This window comes from Ammodytes marinus (assembly GCF_949987685.1).
Source record: "Ammodytes marinus genome assembly, chromosome: 14".
NCBI lineage: Eukaryota > Metazoa > Chordata > Actinopteri > Uranoscopiformes > Ammodytidae > Ammodytes > Ammodytes marinus.
In genome coordinates this window covers 24844754-24864111 of record NC_137218.1, presented here as the reverse complement: position 1 = coordinate 24864111, position 19358 = coordinate 24844754, and the positions used below count along the sequence as shown (strand labels likewise).

The 19358-nt window shown below is 39.1% G+C and overlaps 1 protein-coding gene across 2 annotated transcripts in view; it reads left to right on the top strand.

The window, feature by feature from the left end:
* The window catches only part of dlg2 (discs, large homolog 2), a gene marked incomplete at its 5' end in the record, with an annotated part of 170721 nt that overhangs the window by 1168 nt on the left and 150195 nt on the right, over positions 1 to 19358 (top strand). For both annotated transcript variants that reach the window (XM_080041553.1, XM_080041552.1), the window contains one exon: positions 740 to 871. In XM_080041553.1, coding sequence (XP_079897679.1) covers positions 740 to 871 — 132 coding nt within the window. The remainder of the gene's footprint in view (positions 1 to 739; positions 872 to 19358) is intronic.

Sequence of the window (19358 nt, the reverse complement as noted above, 5' to 3'; positions counted from 1 at the left end):
GTCTACTAGTCTACTTGCTTTTGGCCATATATCACCATCCTTTTCTGGTAAGCTGTGTGCAGGAGCTATTGTCTCTGCAGCATGGTGGCAGACTGTAGAGTTGTAGTGGAGGGTAAACCCACCCATCTAACATCTCACCTCCATAACAAACTATACATTTTAAGCTGAAGTGCTTTTTGTCACCTACATTTAAAAAAAATTATCTCAATAGGGGAGAACGGGGTAATCTGAGCCACTTTTTACATTTGCTCTCCTCTAAGCGAGCTAAAATGATTTATCACTCAAATTTACACATTTCCCATTAATTCCGGATGTTTCCTAGAAATGGGCATTAGCAGAATTGTCTCAAGACAAAGGGCAGTGAAAATATGATTGTTTTAAAAAAAGTTGTCATGTGGCTCACTTTACCCCATCTGTGGGGTAAACTGAGACAGACCAGAAAAATCAAGGGGGTAAAGTGAACCAGCTATGGGTAAACTGATCCACTTACTTTTTTCACTCTGAAACTACCATAACAACACATATTGTAACAGTTAGAATAGCCACACATTCCAGAACTAATGTCGGACTAGTAAAATAATGATGGGGTTTGGTCAATTAAGCAAAGCAAAATGAACACTTGAAAGTAACTGAAATTTGATCAAATTGATGTATGATTGTGATAAACATAATTGTATGCAGAAAACAAACTTATAAAACACCAGAGCCAGTTTTATTTAACCCCTTCCTTCCTTTGCAGACACAGCTCGAGCCCTGGGGCTTTTGGACGAGTACTGCACTAAACTGAGTAAGCCGGAGGAGCAGCAGCTCAAAACTGCCATTCAGAGGGTGACGGGCATTTTCAAAAGCAACCTGTTCGAAGCTCTCCTCGGTAAGTCAGTGAAGCACAACCCATTTCATTATGCGTCTGGTAATCCATGTCAAGTTCATTTTGTAGTTCTCAGAAAAACACTACAAATAGATTTTTTTTTGCACAACAGTAGCACGGAAAGCAAACCTCCACATTACGTATACGCTTTTTCCCTTCTTTGAAACAACCCTTGAGCGACACACAGAACACTATGAGCCACTGAACACTTTAGAGCAGTTGCATGTTTGGCTCCTGCTGGGTCTGCTGAATGTGTGTTGCTGGAACTGGTATGAGTCAGCTCATCTGTCAGAGGTTAAACTCATAGTTGTCCCTGTTGGCAGAGTCTCCAGACAGTCTGTACTTTACTTCATACGCTACACAGATACAGCCATCATTTCACATTACAGGATCTCCTCTGTCTTTCTGTATATGTACTGTATGGGTGCCACTGACGGGATAATCAGCGATTTACTCTTTGGCTGTTCGAATCACTCACACCCTAATGAACAAATAAAAAATCTGTCCTTTTTTCCCCTCGTTCTAGCAACATTTCAAATAAAAACTGACAGCTCTATTAAGGATAAGCGTTGTCAGCTAAGTATTGTACTTAGTCAGTGATAGCTTTTTAACAAGTCGTTGCTATAGAGTAATTTGAGCAAACTGCTTGGCCATTGATTAGTTTTATAACAAGAAGAAGTGCAATGCCAAGTCAGGAACTTCTGCCCTCCACCTCCTCCATTGCTAGGTCATGTAGAGGCTATACTGTAAATGCACTTTATTACAAGAACATCCTGGATGTGAGCCCACTCAACATCAATCCTCCCTTGTTCCAAAGCAATGTTGTTGTGATCCACCCTGGTCATAATGTGCTACATCACTGGGCTGATGTTAGAGTGCACTTGCAGACAGTGGTCAAGCTGTAGTGCTGGGTTCAGGCGCTGTGGGTCATTCTCCTCATCTCTGACCACCTCTCTCTGTGAGGACTTGGAATCTTCATTTCCTTAACCTAAAGTTAAACCAACCACTGGACCACAAACTGATTCCATTATCATAGCAAGTGACAGTCACAGAATTACAGTATTTATTTATTTATTTATTGGTGTGAATGCTGAAAGCATTCACAGCATTGATATTCTACGTATTTATTATTCCGTATTATTATTCCGCCATATTCAGGCCCGGCCATATCTTCAACATGCTTCATTCCACAAACTTCCTTCAACTATCCTCATATTCAGCCCATTTTTCACATTATTGCTTTCATTCAAAATTTTCAAAAAAATTCATAACTTCATAATTAATAAGCAATTAAACCAAAATTATGAAAAGTTTCAAATCTCTTCTCCTCCCTGGGAATTCATCCTAGAAACTCCATTCTTATGTCTAAATGTTCAGCTCATTCCAGACAACAATAACTCATGAACATTTTTTTCATAAAATCCATAACTTCAAATAAATTCGACTTTTTATGAAATTAATATTTCATGCAAAATTACGATTCCTCCTACTCGTTCATACTTCATCGTAGAAACTCGATTCAAAGTGTCCCATGTTCGTCTTGCACGGGAGCACATTTCCATAATTCACTATTTTTTCATAAAATTCATAACTTCAGAGATATTTAAAGGTTTATTACACCCAAAATCCGTATTAAGAATGCATTGGGAAATCGGCAAAACGCTGAGCGTTTTGCACTGATTTCTAACACTTCAAGCTCACTGATAATTCATCCTACAAAATTAATTTCTTCGAGAAACAGTTCAGCTATCTTTCGTCTTTCATTGTTAAAATTCAACCTTTTAAAAAAAATGCATAGTTTTCAAATTACTCAGCCATGTTTGACGCATGTAACATCAATTTTAGTGATATTTAGAGTGTGGCAGAGTGGAAGAGAGGGAATAAAAAAGAACACCAGAAATCTAAACGTAAATTGCTCTCAATTCAAAAGTTTTTACATTAAAGAAACACATTTGACACTGAATATTAATTGGAATCTTCTGATTCTGAAAGTACGATAATTTTTTCTGTCAGACAAACGGTTTGCGAGATATGAGAAGCAGTTTGGGCTTATGCGTTCATTTAAAACCTCTGTCTGTGTGATCTGGTTGGGGAGACAAGTGGCCGTACGTGTGTAGATTACCAGCTGTTTACAATTGACACTGATTAGCTGTCTGTTACCATGGTGACCCCTGAACGTGCACCTGCCTTTGACTCAACGATGACATTATTGGCTAATGTAGGTCAAACTCCAATCCCTTATGCTCCATAGAGAGGGAGAGGGACACACACACACACACACACACACACACACAGACACACACACACACACACACAGACACACAGACACACACACACACACACACACACACTCACACCACACAGACACACAGACACACACACACACACACACACACCACACAGACACACACAAACACACTCACACCACACACACACCACAGACTCTCACACACACACACACACACACACACACCACACACACACACACACACACACACACACACAGACACACACACACACACACACACACACACACACACACAGACACAGACACACACACACACCACACACACACACACACACACACACACACACACACACACACACACACACACACACCACACAGACACACACACACTCACACCACACACACATACAACACACACACACACACACACACACACAGAGACACACACAGAGACACACACACACATACACAAACACACACCACACAGACACACACACACACACACACACACACAGACACACACACACACACACACACACACACAGACACACACACCACACAGACACACACACACCACACAGACACACAACAGCCACACACACACACACACACACACACACACACACACACACACACACACACCAGAGAGAGAGAGAGAGCGTATGGAGAAAATTCAAGATGCGTTACCTCAGTAATTTTTCATCCGATAAACTTCATTCCACATTTTACATGTTCAGCTCCTTCATGGCATTACATGGTAGTATCCTGATTGAGCTGAACACAGGGTTGGGGGTTCGATTCCCCGTTCCAACACCAAATTTTAGACTTCACCGGATTTTCTTAAAAATTTGCACAGATGTTGAGTATGACTCAGAGATGACATCACAAGAGTTTAGAGGTCAAAGTTCAAACTTCAAGGTCACTGTGACATTGCCTTTTGTGACTGCATTATCTCATGAACGCTTCCACGGTTTTTCTTCAAATTTTGCACAAATGTTGATTCTGACTCAAAGATGAACTGATTACATTTTGGAGGTCATAGTTCAAGGTCATAATTCATTCCTCAATTCAGCTAGAAAGTCCATTCAAACTTCCAAATATTCTACATTTCTCAAACATTCTATTTTTCAACAATTCTGTTCATTCAGATACATTCATCCTTCGTTCTTCATCAACAGTCAGCAGTGAAGTTTATTCAGCATCAGCTTCAGTTCAGCAGCGCAGCATTCACACCGCAATTTCTTCAGGAATTGCATTTCTAGTTTATTATTATTCTTTCGGACAATTCCACACAATACACAATTATCTCTTTCACATCATACATCTTAATTTGTGTTGTCCGAAGGGTGACGGAAGAAGCCTAAGGCTTATCGAGTCCCGCCCCCAATTTCATCAGATTCAGAATCAGATACACATTTACTGATCACATAAAAAAAAAAAAAAAAAAAAAAATGTTTTAAAGAAATAAAAAAATAAAAAATTAAAATAAAAAATTAAAAATTAAAATTAAAATGAAAAGGAAGAAAACAAAAAGGAAGAAAACACAAATTTGCATTTTTTTTTTTTTTTTCTTTTTGTCTGTTAAGCTGCAGTCCAATACACAGTCAAATTTTCATTCTCCTTATCCATTGACCTTGCACAACTGACATGCTTTCCATTTTCCCGCTGAATTTAATTACACATCGATATCCTCTCCATCCACTGTAGCCATTTTTTGGATGTTTCCTTTGATATCTGCGATGTCTCCTTTCATGCCTTTTCTACACTGACCAGTGCGGCTTGGTGCACATATATTTACGTTTCCACTGTTAAAAGTTGGAAGGGTACCAAAAGAAGCATACCGTGCAACAGAAGAGTCAATTCTGTTTAAGAGATAAACCTCTGCGTGTAATCTCCTCAGTAAGAGGGAAGAGTATTGTGTTCAGGGAAGAATGTCGGCGTGCAGGTCTTTGTTTATTCATTGAATTAATCTGTGTCCTGCTGCTACGGTGTCACGATTGTTGCGTAGCTGCGTCGGACAGCGCTGTTCCACGGCTCTGACCTATAGATTGTATAAACTCTGACCGCGGCTATCGCCATCCGGCATAAACCCTGCCTACTAAGTATGGCTGCTGTCGGCAGTGGAGACACAAATCAAATCAAATCAAATCAGTTTTATTTGTATAGCCCAAAATCACAAATACATTTGTCTCAGTGGGCTTTACATTTCATACAATATGATATATGATACAATATGATACAATATGACACCCTGCCCTTACACCCTTAACTCGGCTGAGAAAAAACTCCCAGTAAAAACCCTTTACCGGGAATAAAGAGTTTTTACTGGGAGAGTCGACAGAGTAAGGGATCCCTCTCCCAGGACGGACATACTGCAATAGAGGTCATAAGTAGAGAAAATCACGAAGGAATTTGATCATTGACCAGGTGATTACATGGTAATACTAAGTAAAGTGCGAATAGTGTGGATGCAGGAAGACTTCAGATGCTGCCAGAGGATCCACACCGTCTCGTCTCCACCAGGGAAAACTAAGGTTTCCAGCGCCGGGATTACATCCCACGTCAGGTCTAGAGTTTCTCTGGTGGAAATAAGGCATATAAGGTTGTTGGAAAAACTAATCCAACCTGTTAACAGCGTGGGACAAACTATACATTTACAACACTGGCTCTGTAAAGCTATTGGAGTTTGGCACAGTGTCATTCTGCTTCAAGTTAAGATATTTCTAATATACAGTGACACTTAAAATGATTTCCCCCTGATTCTTGTTCTTATGCCAAAGAAGAATTACATTATGTATTATCTGGAACTTGCTTGTCTTAACATATGCAATGGAAGCACAACCTTCTATCAAATGCATTTTGTGAAGTTGTTTTAATGATTATAAGTCTTATTTAATAAGTGTTTTATTAAGGCTAAAACAATAACTAAGGATTAAAATGAACAAACTGTGTTCTGTCTCTACACTCAAAATTAGATTAAATTAGGACTTTTCACCAACAAGCTACCAAAGTTAATAGATATTCAACTGCCCAGTGTTTTTCCACTGAAGGTGGCATCTTGTTTGAACACAATCTGCATCGCTATCATTCCATAGCAGATGCACAAATCTGTATATCAATGAGGCGTACATTGTTGCCTCCTGTCACTCTATCCGTGATAAGTTGAAGTTGGCTGACCACTCGGCCTGACAGCCACTTGAGGGTTGACACACTGCAGCTGGGACTGGTGTAGCAGCTGAGCTACTTGGTAGTAGTGAGATGGATACAGTAGGACAGCGATCTGCCAGTGGAACCCAACTAAGATGGGGACTGACTCTTTGTACTCTGCTGGGCTAATGTGTTGTGGTCAGTATGAGTGTGACAGGATCTGATTAGGAGGTAACATACTCCAAATAGTGACAAGCCACATGCTAATTGTACTTGTCAAAAAGACTGTGAGGTCAGTCAGTTTGTGAATTATAAATGAGCCACACTGCCTTGAGGAGGTGCTGCATCTGTCCAATGGGCCGCTGCAAGTATCATCTTCATCATGTGTTTTATTATTACACTAGTTATGTACTTATTTATTGGCAACTGTTTGCATTTTAAAGATTATTGTACACCTAATATAATTGTAATAGCAGTCTCTTTCTCATTACTTACAATATATATTTAAATATGGTTAATGAATGCTAATATACACACACACATCATGTACTGCCTAGTGCCTACAGTATCTATGCGCTAAAATGTATAATTGGACACTTGTTTCCTATTCTCATTAAGTGATCATACGCACATTGTTTTTATTTATTTTTCTCCAGCCAAATAGAGAAAACAAAGTACGTCTTCTTGCTGTCGTCAACTTGTTTTCGAGTGCATGTGTGAAATATGTTTATCTAAGCAAACCTCAGATTGCAGTATTTATAGAAGTGTGCGAGTCAGAACCTAAATATACAGTGTATGTCTGCAGCTAGGGTGGGGGATATGACCTAACATTTATTTTCTCAGTAATCAGCTATGTTAGAGCAGCAAGAGATCTAAAACATGTACAAGTGGTCTTCTAGGAGAGGATTGAAAAATGTTTCTTTACACCAAAGTTGTTGAAATTAACAGTAGGCTAAACAACAAACTTCAGCTGCCAGGTCCCTCTTGTTAATCAGATTTTTTTTAAGTCAATGGGACTTCATTATTAATTAGAGGTTAAAAAAATATTATAATTATAAAACTAGAAAATGCATTTCTGGTAGAAATAGCGTGTGAATGCTGGATGCTGAAAAGCTGATGCTAAACTGGATAGCTGAAAGTTACAATAATGAAGTAAGAATATAATATATGACTGGGATTTGAAAGTTAAATAATGTTGACATTCAAAAGAAGTTGAATTTGAATTAATCTTGAAAATTAATCATTAAATTTTGAATGAGTTGAAAAGTTTGAAAAAGTGTGAAACAGTCCTCTAAAATGTTAATTTTTATGAATGGAGTGTAAGTGTTTGCATGCACAGATATATATATATATATATAAATATATATTAAAAAAAGCATTTGCTTTTTTTTTCAGAAAAAAAACAACAGTTTTTTTAACATCTCTCCCGTTACTTTTATTTTTACTACATGTTGTATAGTCAATTCTCTATGGTTAAATCATGTGGTGAAGGCAGCCAAAACCCCAATTCACAACATGGAAAATAACGTCACTGATTGTCTACAGAACCGCACATGCTTCACTTATATAGGGAAAAATAATGTTTCACAGATCACCTACCAAACCCCAAACAAACAAGGTCCTCAATATATCAAAGGTGGAGTCTGCGATTCTGAAGAACGCTTATTGACAAAATATTTTTTTTCAAAATCAGTGAAAATGTCCTTGCAATCCGCTACCTGTCTGTACTGTGTGTGTGCTTAAAGGTGCTGTAAGCGGAATGGGTCTTTTAGCTAACTTCCTGTCAGTTACTGTAGTTAGCAGTCCCCTCGCTCGTCCCTACGTCACCACATTAATGCACTGCGGTCTTCTAGCAGCGAGTTATCTAGCATCATCTCAGATCCATAAGTGTGATTTAAAAACATGATAAAAACCATCAAAACAGACATTGGGAAGGATTTTTACCTGCTCCGCCATTGTAGGTGCATAAACATTCACCCATCTGTCGCTCTGCCATGCACCGGCAGTGAGACCATGAGTGAGACGGGTGTCGGTTTGTAGCGTTCTCTCTTGTGATGGGATATTAATTTCGGGATCCCCCAAAAAGTTTTTTAGCCGATTACATGCAGAGCTGCTGACTGAGAAATCGGCTTTATGAAACGTGCACATTATGAAAGTGATCACTGTATGAATAAAGAGCGATTTAACACTTATATTAACATAACAAGAACGCTTACTTTACCTTTAACACACAGCGCAGACACAGTACGGACAAGTAGCATAGTAGATTGTGAAGAGATATTCACTGATTTTGAGGATTTTTTTTTGGCAACAAGCATTTTCCAGAATCGCTGATTCCACCTTAACACACTATTTTACCTGTCAATTAACTATTAGTTACTTAACACACTCTCCTTCAGCTTCCTTGCCTGGTCCTTTTGTTTTCAGGTAGTTTTCTAAATAACAAACATTATCCATGTGCACAAACGCCATTAGATCTCCTTTTTCATTTATTGTGTGGATTACATTTTATAATCTTTCCCTGCGTTGGGAAGCTTACATAATATCCCGCAGCAGATGTTGTCCAGGAACGCAGTCATATCTTGGACTATTTCTGCTGAGCATAACAGAATGTACTTCCAATGACCACACGCTTGTCATTCCAAAGTAATATTGATTCATTATTGATCACAGTAGAGTGAGCCACTCAGTTACCTGTCATTAGTTCATCAGAGACCATTAGTTCTCATCAGGATATATTAAGAGTTTGACTTGTAGTTCTATGATCGTGTATAACTGGACACAATTCCCTTTTACACAGGCTGTTATACACCCTTGTTAATAGTCAATCAAAAAAGGTGACCCTAAATGTTTTTTTTTACCAATTCCTCTGACAGTGATGAGGAACAATAGGTCTATGCATGCAATCAAACACATATTACATCCCATTGAAACCCCCTGAAATAGATGTAATCATCTTACAAAGCATTAGGTGCTGTCTAATCTGGCCAGTGGCGCGGGCGCACCAGCTAAACCCTGTCAATGCAGGGAGAGTGGATCCTTGTGTGGATTAACCCATTCATCATCCAAGCTACTCCTCAGTCTCTCATCTGCACAGTTTGAAAGGACTTACTGATCTGCTCGCAGCTTTAGCTTCTTACTTATAAGAAGTGTTTCTAAATAACTGTCACTCCTACAGCTGAGCCCCGCGTACTGTAAGGGTGCTTGCTTATGGTCCTGACAGTGTACCCTTGATTCTCAATCCTGAAAATGTGTGGGTCATTGTCTCTCTTTAGTTGAGCCTTGCACTGTTAATATGCAGTACATGATTGTGCTATAGTGTTGAAACAGATTGGTGGGACTACCTTTGGTAGCTGAAACTGCTTTCCTTCAATGTGTGTGTGTGTGTGTATATATATATATATATATATATATATATATACTGTGTATATATATATATATATATATATATATATTTTTTTTTTATGCTTTATTGATAGTGTAGAGACAGAGTTGAAATGGGGCAGAGAGGGGAGTGACATGCAGAGAACGACCGCGGGCTGGAATCGAACCCGGGTCCGCTGCTGGCCGAGGCCCATGGGGGGGACGCCCTACCAACTGAGCTAAGGGCGCCCCCTATTCAATGTGTATATTTGACATCTTTCTGATGGACACAGCATTTTTCCTGTAAGCTGCTCATGTTGCCCAGTTAGCTTTGAGTTATGAGTTATCCCTCATTTCACATGACTACACACATGGTATAATATATCTTTTATATAGTCTATGGGTATTATGCTTATATATGGAACGGTACTTGAATGAACTAATGCCACTTCAGAGGGCTCTGGCAAATAGATGACAAAACAATTGAACCTGTCTCAATTTTCTTTTGTCTGTATCATTCAAAAATTGTATTCCATTATCAGTTATTTTTAGGCAGTCACAGCAAGTCGCTGACTCCGATTTTTTCACCACTGCAATCTCTCTGGCCTTGTGTTACATAAAATTATCCTTTCATGTTCCAGACAGTGAAGTTAAAATGTATTATAAGGAAAGTTGAATTGAAGCTATGGTGGGATTCATAAGACCCTGATCTCCTAACTGGTGTCTGTCCATATGCTTCACACATAAATGAATGAGCTCCTATCTGTCATCGTCTGATGTACAACGACTGGTTGGTTCTTTAAATAGGACGTGTCCCCACCCTGCTCTGCTGTCTGAGAGAGATCCTTTCCTCTAATCTACTCTCAGTGTTAATTGAATCCTTCCCAGGCAGACTGATCATACCAGTGGGAGTTAGCATCAAGCCACAGTAATGGATTGGAAAAAAATTGAAATCGGCAGCCTATGTTTAGAAGAAAAAGAATCCCTTCATTAATCCCTCTAGAGTGATTTCTCTCACTCTGTTGTTACACATAGGCATTCAGAAACAGGAGTAATACACATGCATTCATGTATGAAGAGATGTCAAGCAAGGAGGGGACTGCCCCTTGGGATTGTGCTCCAAAAATTTGACCAGTTTGGTGCTAAGGCAGTGCCCAGGAGGTGAACTGACACTGTTGTATTCAGTACAGGTACTTGTATGCAGTCCTTTTAAGTTTGAAATCTCCATTTTGAATTATGTATACACACATTTTGGTGCCATGATGCATTTATGTGTATACACCAAGTTAACATTTTGAGAAGCTTCCTTTTTTGAGCTTTCATTTGTCCATCTAGGGTGCTTTCAAAGCTAACCTTATCGATGTTTTCAAGTGGCCTTAGTGAAGTTCCAGCTGCACTCTAGTGTGGTTGATGCGTTGTAGGGTTGGGAGGTATTAAGTTATTACCGTATACCGGGGTATTACAAAATAGCAAAGGTATTTTTTGACTTACTGTGGATACCGTCATAAAAAATGCCTGATGCATGTTTATAATAAATATCTAAAGAGTGTATGTGTGTCCATGTCCAGCAGCAGCACTAATGCCTGTGTTTGAAGATGCTGAAGTGATGACAAAACTCCTGTTAATAATGGAGGTCTTATTTGTCATTTAAGGAACTTGTCAACAAAGCACAAAGCTTTTTGTTTTTAGACCCGCCACGCCTCACGTGACAGCTTAAAGCTTAAAATACCTTAAAAAAAATGACATGCGCTCTTTTCCCTCGTTTGGAAGGTAGATTGTGATGTGTTCAAGTGCTGTCAGTAAACATTTGTATTTGGCGGAGGTAAGGTCATAGTGATTAGTTCAATGTCATCTTGTAAAATGTAGCAATAGGAAGCCTAATACAGGGAAGGTAATACCGTATACCAGGGTATAATATGGGGAAGGATTACAGGTAATAAAAAATGGATACCGCCCAACCCTAATGTGTTGTGTGATAGCAGGGTAGACTAGCCTCATTACTGCTACTGTGTGATATTTGTTTTGTGATTATTAGGGCTGTCAAGCGATTAAAAAAATAATCTAATTAATTACAGGCTCTGTGATTAATTAATCTAAATTAATCGCACACTTATATGACACTTTTATGCCTGTTTATAAACAACTGTAGGCCTATAGGCTACCGTTCGTCTCTCTCTCTGCGTCTCTCGTAACTTCTGTCTCCTCCCCTCAGCCAGGCTTCTACATTAAATATATTTAGGAACTGCTAGCGCCGAAAGAAAAAAAACACAAAAAAACAAGCAGGCTAAATGACGCACACACACACACACACACACAAAGGAGGAAAAAAGACAGGCATATGCTAGGAAGAGTGAGAGGGGGCGGGTGTCCGTTGAGACGATCGCAACTAGCAAACAAAAGACACGAGGAAGATTGAGAGATAGGCCTACTGTTTTGAACCTACATTGTTAATTAGGCACCCACTAAATCAATAATGCACAGACACTGCGAGAATAACATAAGACGTATTCCTACCTTCATGTTTATTTGCCCGGAGCAGCCCATAACATAGAGCCCTCGGCCCCTTTCCCCTGCTTCTTTCTTTACTCTTTAATCCCGTGCGGGCCGTGTCCGCAAGATATAGGTGCAGCTCCGCTATCATCTCACCTCTTTTGCACCAGGTCAAAGGGCAATATAGAAGTGCGATTAATCTGCGTTCATTTTTTTAATCGCGTTAATTTTTCTGTGATTAATTAATCGAAATTAACGCGTTAATTTGACAGCCCTATTGATTATATATTCAATAGATATAAGCTACAGTGACCTATTGTGATCCATTGCTGTGCATAATTGTTAAGAAAGTGTACAAGCAATATTTCTATGGATGATACTTTGGTAACATGGTGACATGCATATGTGTCAGCACATCAATCTGTTTCTACCTGTCTATCATTATTTAAGACACATGTCTTGTTGCAGTCTGGCGAAAAAGATAACTAAACATATCCGGTTCATTAAAATGCAGCATGGCCAGTTGCCAGTCACCAGAATGTAATATCTCTTATTGGATCCCCTGATGATGCAGGATGACATCATCCAAGCTGTCCAATGAAGTCTGCATGACTGAAAAAAAAACAGACTACAACTAAAAGGCAACATTGAACCATTTGAGCTACATTCTTTACATGCTCAGCAGTCACCTACAACAGAACATAGTAACTTGACACATCGAAGCTAAACTCCTCGGATTTACACAGTATGATAATAATGAGGTGAAGCCATGAATCACAGCTGGTTATCCCTGAATATGATGCCGAATTTGTCAGATTTCTTATGTGATTTAGTTTGACTCTTGCTGTTCCAAACCATGTCAAAGGTTACAAGTGTCATTTGTAGGATTTTAAGGCTTTCGTGTATACTTACTGGATTACAGGACCTTTCTAGCTTTAGTTCCAAAGGGGCATCAGTAAAGTCAGCGCACAATCAAATTATTCGCTATTGTTTGTCTTTTCTATTGTTCCTTCAATGTAGGCTTAACAAAAGCACATGTGTCTTACTTTGACACTGTCACTTTAACACTGCCTGGATTATTGTCTGCAAATATAGCAACCGATTTTTTTTTTTTATGTGAACATTTGTGTAATTTATTCAACATTTCAAACTGCTGTACCTCCCTGTGTTTCTGTATGTCACTCGATGAACCTGAAACAGTGGTTGTTAATGATATTTAAAGTCAAGGAGTAATCACAGCTCAGTAAGAACTGATGTAGGTTAGGCTGCCATCTTGTGGAGAGAGAGAATTACACTTTGCCACAGATGCAAAATCTAGCATCAAGCCTTGAATGTTCATAAAAGAACCATAGATGGTATATAACAATGTATAAAAAGAACCCTTGCTTTGGCAATTAATGTTGTGCAATGCTGTGGTCATTTCCACAGCATTGCACAAATCAACACATTTCTGATATCGTTTAAAAAATTCATCAAGCACTTTTCACTCAATATTTCAAATCTCAATATTTTTTGTAATAAATCTTAGATCGACGTCAATGTTGAAAATGGACAGAGGACTCTTTTACATTTGTTTATTTCTATGAAACCTTGAGTTGATCTCAGTTTTTTTCTAAACATGCAATGACTTTATTGAATGTCACAGATTTTAATTTAACCATACATCATAGAGTATTACATAAGTGAATGATATACAGTGCATGTAAAATTACCTTTTTAATATCTATTCCAACTATTTGAAACCAACAGTAACAGTTGTGTTAATGCGTTGTTTCTAATATTTATGTATTGAACTTAGATCACAGAAAAGTCAGGTACGCAGCATGAAAAAGTTCAACTCTCTCTACTCAACTCAAAGTGACCTTTCTGTAACTCCTCTTCATATCCTACTCTCTTCCGCTCTTTCAAACGTCTGTCTTGTCTTGTTTATAATAATAATTTTAAACTTCATTTACCGGTATGTTTTTTTTTTTACAATTTTTAAATATGCAGTGACAAAGTGCTAAACAGATAAAAAAAAAAGATGAATTAAAAGCAAAGGCTATAAAATGTCATGTCATGTACATACATTAAAATGCCCCGTAAAACAAAAGGAAGACAAGACAGGAATATAAAAAAAACAAATAAAATACTTTAAAACATGGAACAGGAAGGTTCAAATAGAATCTGGAAAAGCATAAACATGGAAACTGACTCAGCCAAGCTTATTCCCTCAGGCAGGTCTTTCCAGAGCCGAAAGGCTTTGTCCCCTTTTGGTTTCAACCTGAACTCTGGAAGGAACAAAAGTCTGCTGCCTAAGGATCTCAGACTACACAAGGGCACATAGGGAGTTAAAAATGTTCTCTTCTCTGGACTCTGTGCTCTTAACTCCTGGCTGGCTCGCCTGACCCCAAAGGTTGTCTGAATCAGGGCATGCTGACAGAACTACCCTACTGGTAACTGAAAACAAAAAAATCAAGTCTTCTGAGGGACCTCCTTCTCCATCAATCTCCTCTCCCATCTCTCACTGCATCCCTAAACATGCATTACTAAAAGCCCTTTTTTTGTAGATCTATAAATATTGAATGGTGATTTATGTACTACACTTTTCCTCTTGTATTATATCGCTGTCTTGTTGTTGCTGTCCGTGTGGCATGGCATAAAAAAACACTTTTCATTCATTCATTCAGTCATAAAATGGACACTACCACCATCGAAAACAACAACAACATGCAGCAGGTGTATCCCACTTGTCTGTGAGTTTGATATTAAGGCCTAAATTGCGACGGACTAATGTGGATGTGTTGAGTATGCAGATGGCATATTTTTAGGTGAAGTAGCAGCACCAGTAGAGGGAGCCACAAGACAAGAGTGTACTGTAACATCCAGCCTTACTGCTTTACTTTATGCCCTACTTGTATTATAGCACACTCTCAGCTAAGTTATTCCTCCCACTCTTGTGAGGTCATCAGGACGCCCACACATCCTGACCCTGCTGCAATGGACTGTGATTTACCTCACCTTTGGGGCTGACCTCACAGGAAATTGCACACACACACACACACACACACACACAAAGCCACGCGTTACTGTTTTTTTTTTCAGATTCCCCCACATGCATCGTGATTCATCATCAATTATGATTTCAGGGTGGCCTTTTATTGTGGACAGTCTAAGGCACATCTGTGCACTAATCATGATGTCAGATCAGCATCTTGATGTGGCACACCTGTGAGGTGGGATGGATTATCTCAGCAAAGCAGAAGTGCTCACTATCGCACATTTAGACAGATTTGTGAACAATGTTTGAGAGAAATGGTACAATTGTGTATCTGGAATGAATTTTAGATCTTTAAGTCCATCTCATGAAAAATGGGAGCAAAAACAAAAGTGTTGCGTTTATATTTTTGTTGAGTGTATATATAATATTATGGTTGTATTTAACTAAACATTGATAAGGGCTGGACCATTAAAAAAGGCTGGCCAGATATATTGGTTTATAATAGCCTATTACAGATACAGTATATTTATATTGCCCCGCCCCCCCATGAGAGGTTCATTGCCAGTTCAGCAGATCCACAACACACAGTAGTTGGGCTTCTATTGTAACAAAGCTGACCTCGAACTCTGCTTGTAACCATAGCAACAGCACAACCCTTCCACTATAGCTGGTTTATCGTTAACTTGTGTTTAAAATATATACGTGGTTTATCGGAGCCTCATGGTCAATTTTGTTGCGGAATACCTCACTGGATACGTCGTAGAGAAAGTGCAGCCATGTTCACTCCACACAATCTAATCCAAGACTGCACTGAGTGTGTATATTTTTTTGATAAAAAGGGTGAATCATAGCTTTAAGTAACTTTAATCCTCCTCTCACTGTTCTCTCAAATTGGAGTTAAACCTAAGTGAAGTTGTCCACCCACTGTTCCTTTTGCTAATTCACACACTACCTTGCTCTCAACAGTCACATGTTGGTGTCCAGTGGTGATGCTGCTGCTCGGAAAGCCAAACAAAAGTGATGCGTGAACTCCTCCAGACTCAATAGTGTGTGAAATAAAGGGCGCGGGTTAGTGGCAGTGAAACCAAATCAGTCCATCACCCTCCAGTGTTCTCCAATTATTTCATAAGGTTTCTCACGTTGCTTTAACTCTTGGTTTGAGTTGTGTATCATGCACTTTAGAAAAGCTCCTTAGTAAGCACCATGACAACTATAAAGATATACTAAGACAACAACACTACTTATTATAGTACATTCACACTGATGATTAAACCAAGTACACAATTTGATTGATTAGTTAAATGAAAAACATTCAAATTATAAGTCAGCAACTAAGGATTTTCTTGAATGAGTTTGAGCTAAATTCAATAATCGGTCCTCAACTTTACACATGCCGTGCCAACAAAGCTGTATCTTATTCTGATTACAGAAGTTTGAAAGTGTAGGAAAAATACATTTCAACATTAAAATGTTGTCATTATCTACTGGTGTCATGTTTGTCACCCCTTACTGCAAGCTCTACTCTGAGCCAGGAAAAACTGAAGACTTAGGGGCACTTTACACTGTGAAAACGTGACAGTTTTCCAGTTTTTGGTTAAAAAAAAGGATACCTTCCTGTTAGGCGTACTTCAAAATAAAAGTCAACTCACGTGTGTCCAGTGAAATGCTATTAATGTTTAGCCAGTGAAATGCTTTTGCTTTGAAGCCGTAGCCTTAATGCTCCTTTTGTTGAACAGTAGCCGCTAGCTTAACCGCTGCACGCTGATAGTGTTTTTAATGTAGAGAGAGCCGTGTCCCTGGCATATAGAAGTGACACGCGTTTATTTAGCTAGAAAAACAGGCAGAGCACAAATCTTTCCCCAGCCAAAGTGGCGGGTGGTCTCAATAACTTACTGCGGTAATCGCTTGGACTAAATTGGCGAGTGTTAGCCTATATTTTAGCGCTGCACGACACTCTCCGCTGATCACAGTGATGGTGCCGTGGAGACACCGTTCATGTTGTCTTCTAACTTTATAACTCGCTTGTGTTGTGGGTATTTTGACAGCAAATGTTATAGACTACGCATGTGTGAGGGTGGAGCCGTGACGTCAGCGTTATCAGGGGAAATGGTTTCGGTGTTTACAGGAAACCAAAACCGTTAAGTTTTCCAAAAAATCCTCCCTGGGAGGTGATCTCAAAAACCTGCGGTTTCATGCCTGCGTTTGCTGTTTTCCTGTAAATGATATAGTGCAACCGCGGGAATTTTTCCGCGTTTGCACCGTTTCGTGTTGTCGTGTAAAGTGCCCCTTAGTTCCTGTTGTATTTGATATAGTGTAAAGTCTTACGTTTGTTTTCACACATACAATATACTTTTGTTTTCTCGCATCCTAATCTGGGACCAGTTTGTTTGGTTTAAATTCACACTGGTGCATTAACAGGCCGACCAACATTTTAGATGCAGAACCACAACGCTCTCTACTTGGTAAGGGTTACTATGCGGGGAAAAAACAAAGAGAAAAGAGCATACTCCTATAATTAGCCAGAAATACATTAACGCCCCACTTTTAAATTTCACAATGGAGGGACAACTACGCTGGATGACCTTGGCCCTGTTCATCGTTTATTGCATTGTATTCATTTATCTTCAGGCAAACAATTCTGTGTGAATGAGGCGGGCTTCGTCTCACTGCCATTACTGGATATCATCTTGCTGCCATTTGTAGAAATGAAAAAAATGAGAGTGATTGAAGTGTTCACACTCCAACAGCCATTTGAATAATATTCAACTAACAATGAATGGAGAAAAAGCTGCTACAGTGCACATTTGAAGAGCTGTAATCAGCTGATACTTTGAAAAAAATTGTAACAGGTAGAGGTCTTAACACCTGTCAAAATACAGATTTATTTCCTATCTATTCACAAGATTCATAATAATAAGTTAAGAGTTAAGTTTTTATCAGAATCGTGGACTTATATATTACAAAACAGTTTTCCTTAATTAACTCCTCTCATTGTATCACCACCCACCTGACTAGAATATGTCATTTCCTTCAGGGAGGTGGAAAGCAGAGTGAGTAGGGATGAATTACCGATAATTGGTAGCCTGTGTGTGTTGGCAGATAGAAGGATTAGCTGGCGTATTGGTCACTGTGGAGGAGGGCTAGCTATAGGGAGGGGATGGTAGCTGGAATAATGGCTCCCCACAGAAACACAGCTACGCAAAGGAAGCATCACTGTGAGTCCCAGCCCACTCCACCCACCCGTTACGTAAGCATGGAGAAAGCAGAGGAGAAAAAAAAATGCTTTGTCCGAGTTTGTGCTCATTAAAGGAAACTCAAGCTACCAGTGAAGTCGCATGTGGAACATACAGTATATGTCAGAGAGGATGTAAATGTCACATCCACTGCAGAGTTGCCTAGGAAACCCGAAAGGGTAGAGAGCAGCGTGTACATAGTCAATGGCAATTGAAAATAAACGGACTAAAGAATTACATAAAATATATAAAACATACTGTACTGTATACTGGATCATACAACCCCAATTCCAAAAAAGTTGGGAGTGGGATGTTATGTAAAATGTGATTAAACAGAATGTGATCATTTCCTAATAATTTGATGTGTAAAAAAAACGGTACAAACACATATGTATTTGTTTAAACACTGATAAACTTTATGTTTTTTGTAAATATACAGACATTTTAAAGGTGAAGTAAGCGGTTTATTTATGTTAATATAAGTGTTAAATCATACAGTGATCACTTACATAATGTGCGCGTTTCATTAAGCCAATCTCTCAGTCAGCTGCTTTGCATGTAATCGGCTAATAAACTTTTCGGGATCCCGAAATTTTTATCCAATCACAAGAGAGAACGCTACAAACCGACACCCGTCTCACTCATGGTCTCACTGCCGGTGCACGTCAGAGCAACAGATGGGTGAATGTGTATGCGCCTACAATGGCGGAGCATGTAAAAATCCTTCTCAATGTCTGTTTTGATGGTTTTTATCATGTTTTATCACACTTATGGATCTTAGATGATGCTAGATAACTCGCTGCTTGAAGACCGCAGTGCATTAATGTGGTGACGTAGGGACGAGCGAGGAGACTGTTAACTGCAGTAACTGACAGGAAGTTAGCTAAAAGAACCATTCCGCTTACAGCACCTTTTGAAGGGGTTGTATAACCGTCCCAGATTTTTTTTTTTTAAAACACTTTTGAAACAAAATGTATTTTAATCCTTTAACCCCTTGTACATCCTCCCCTTGTAAGAACAGGTTTCCTC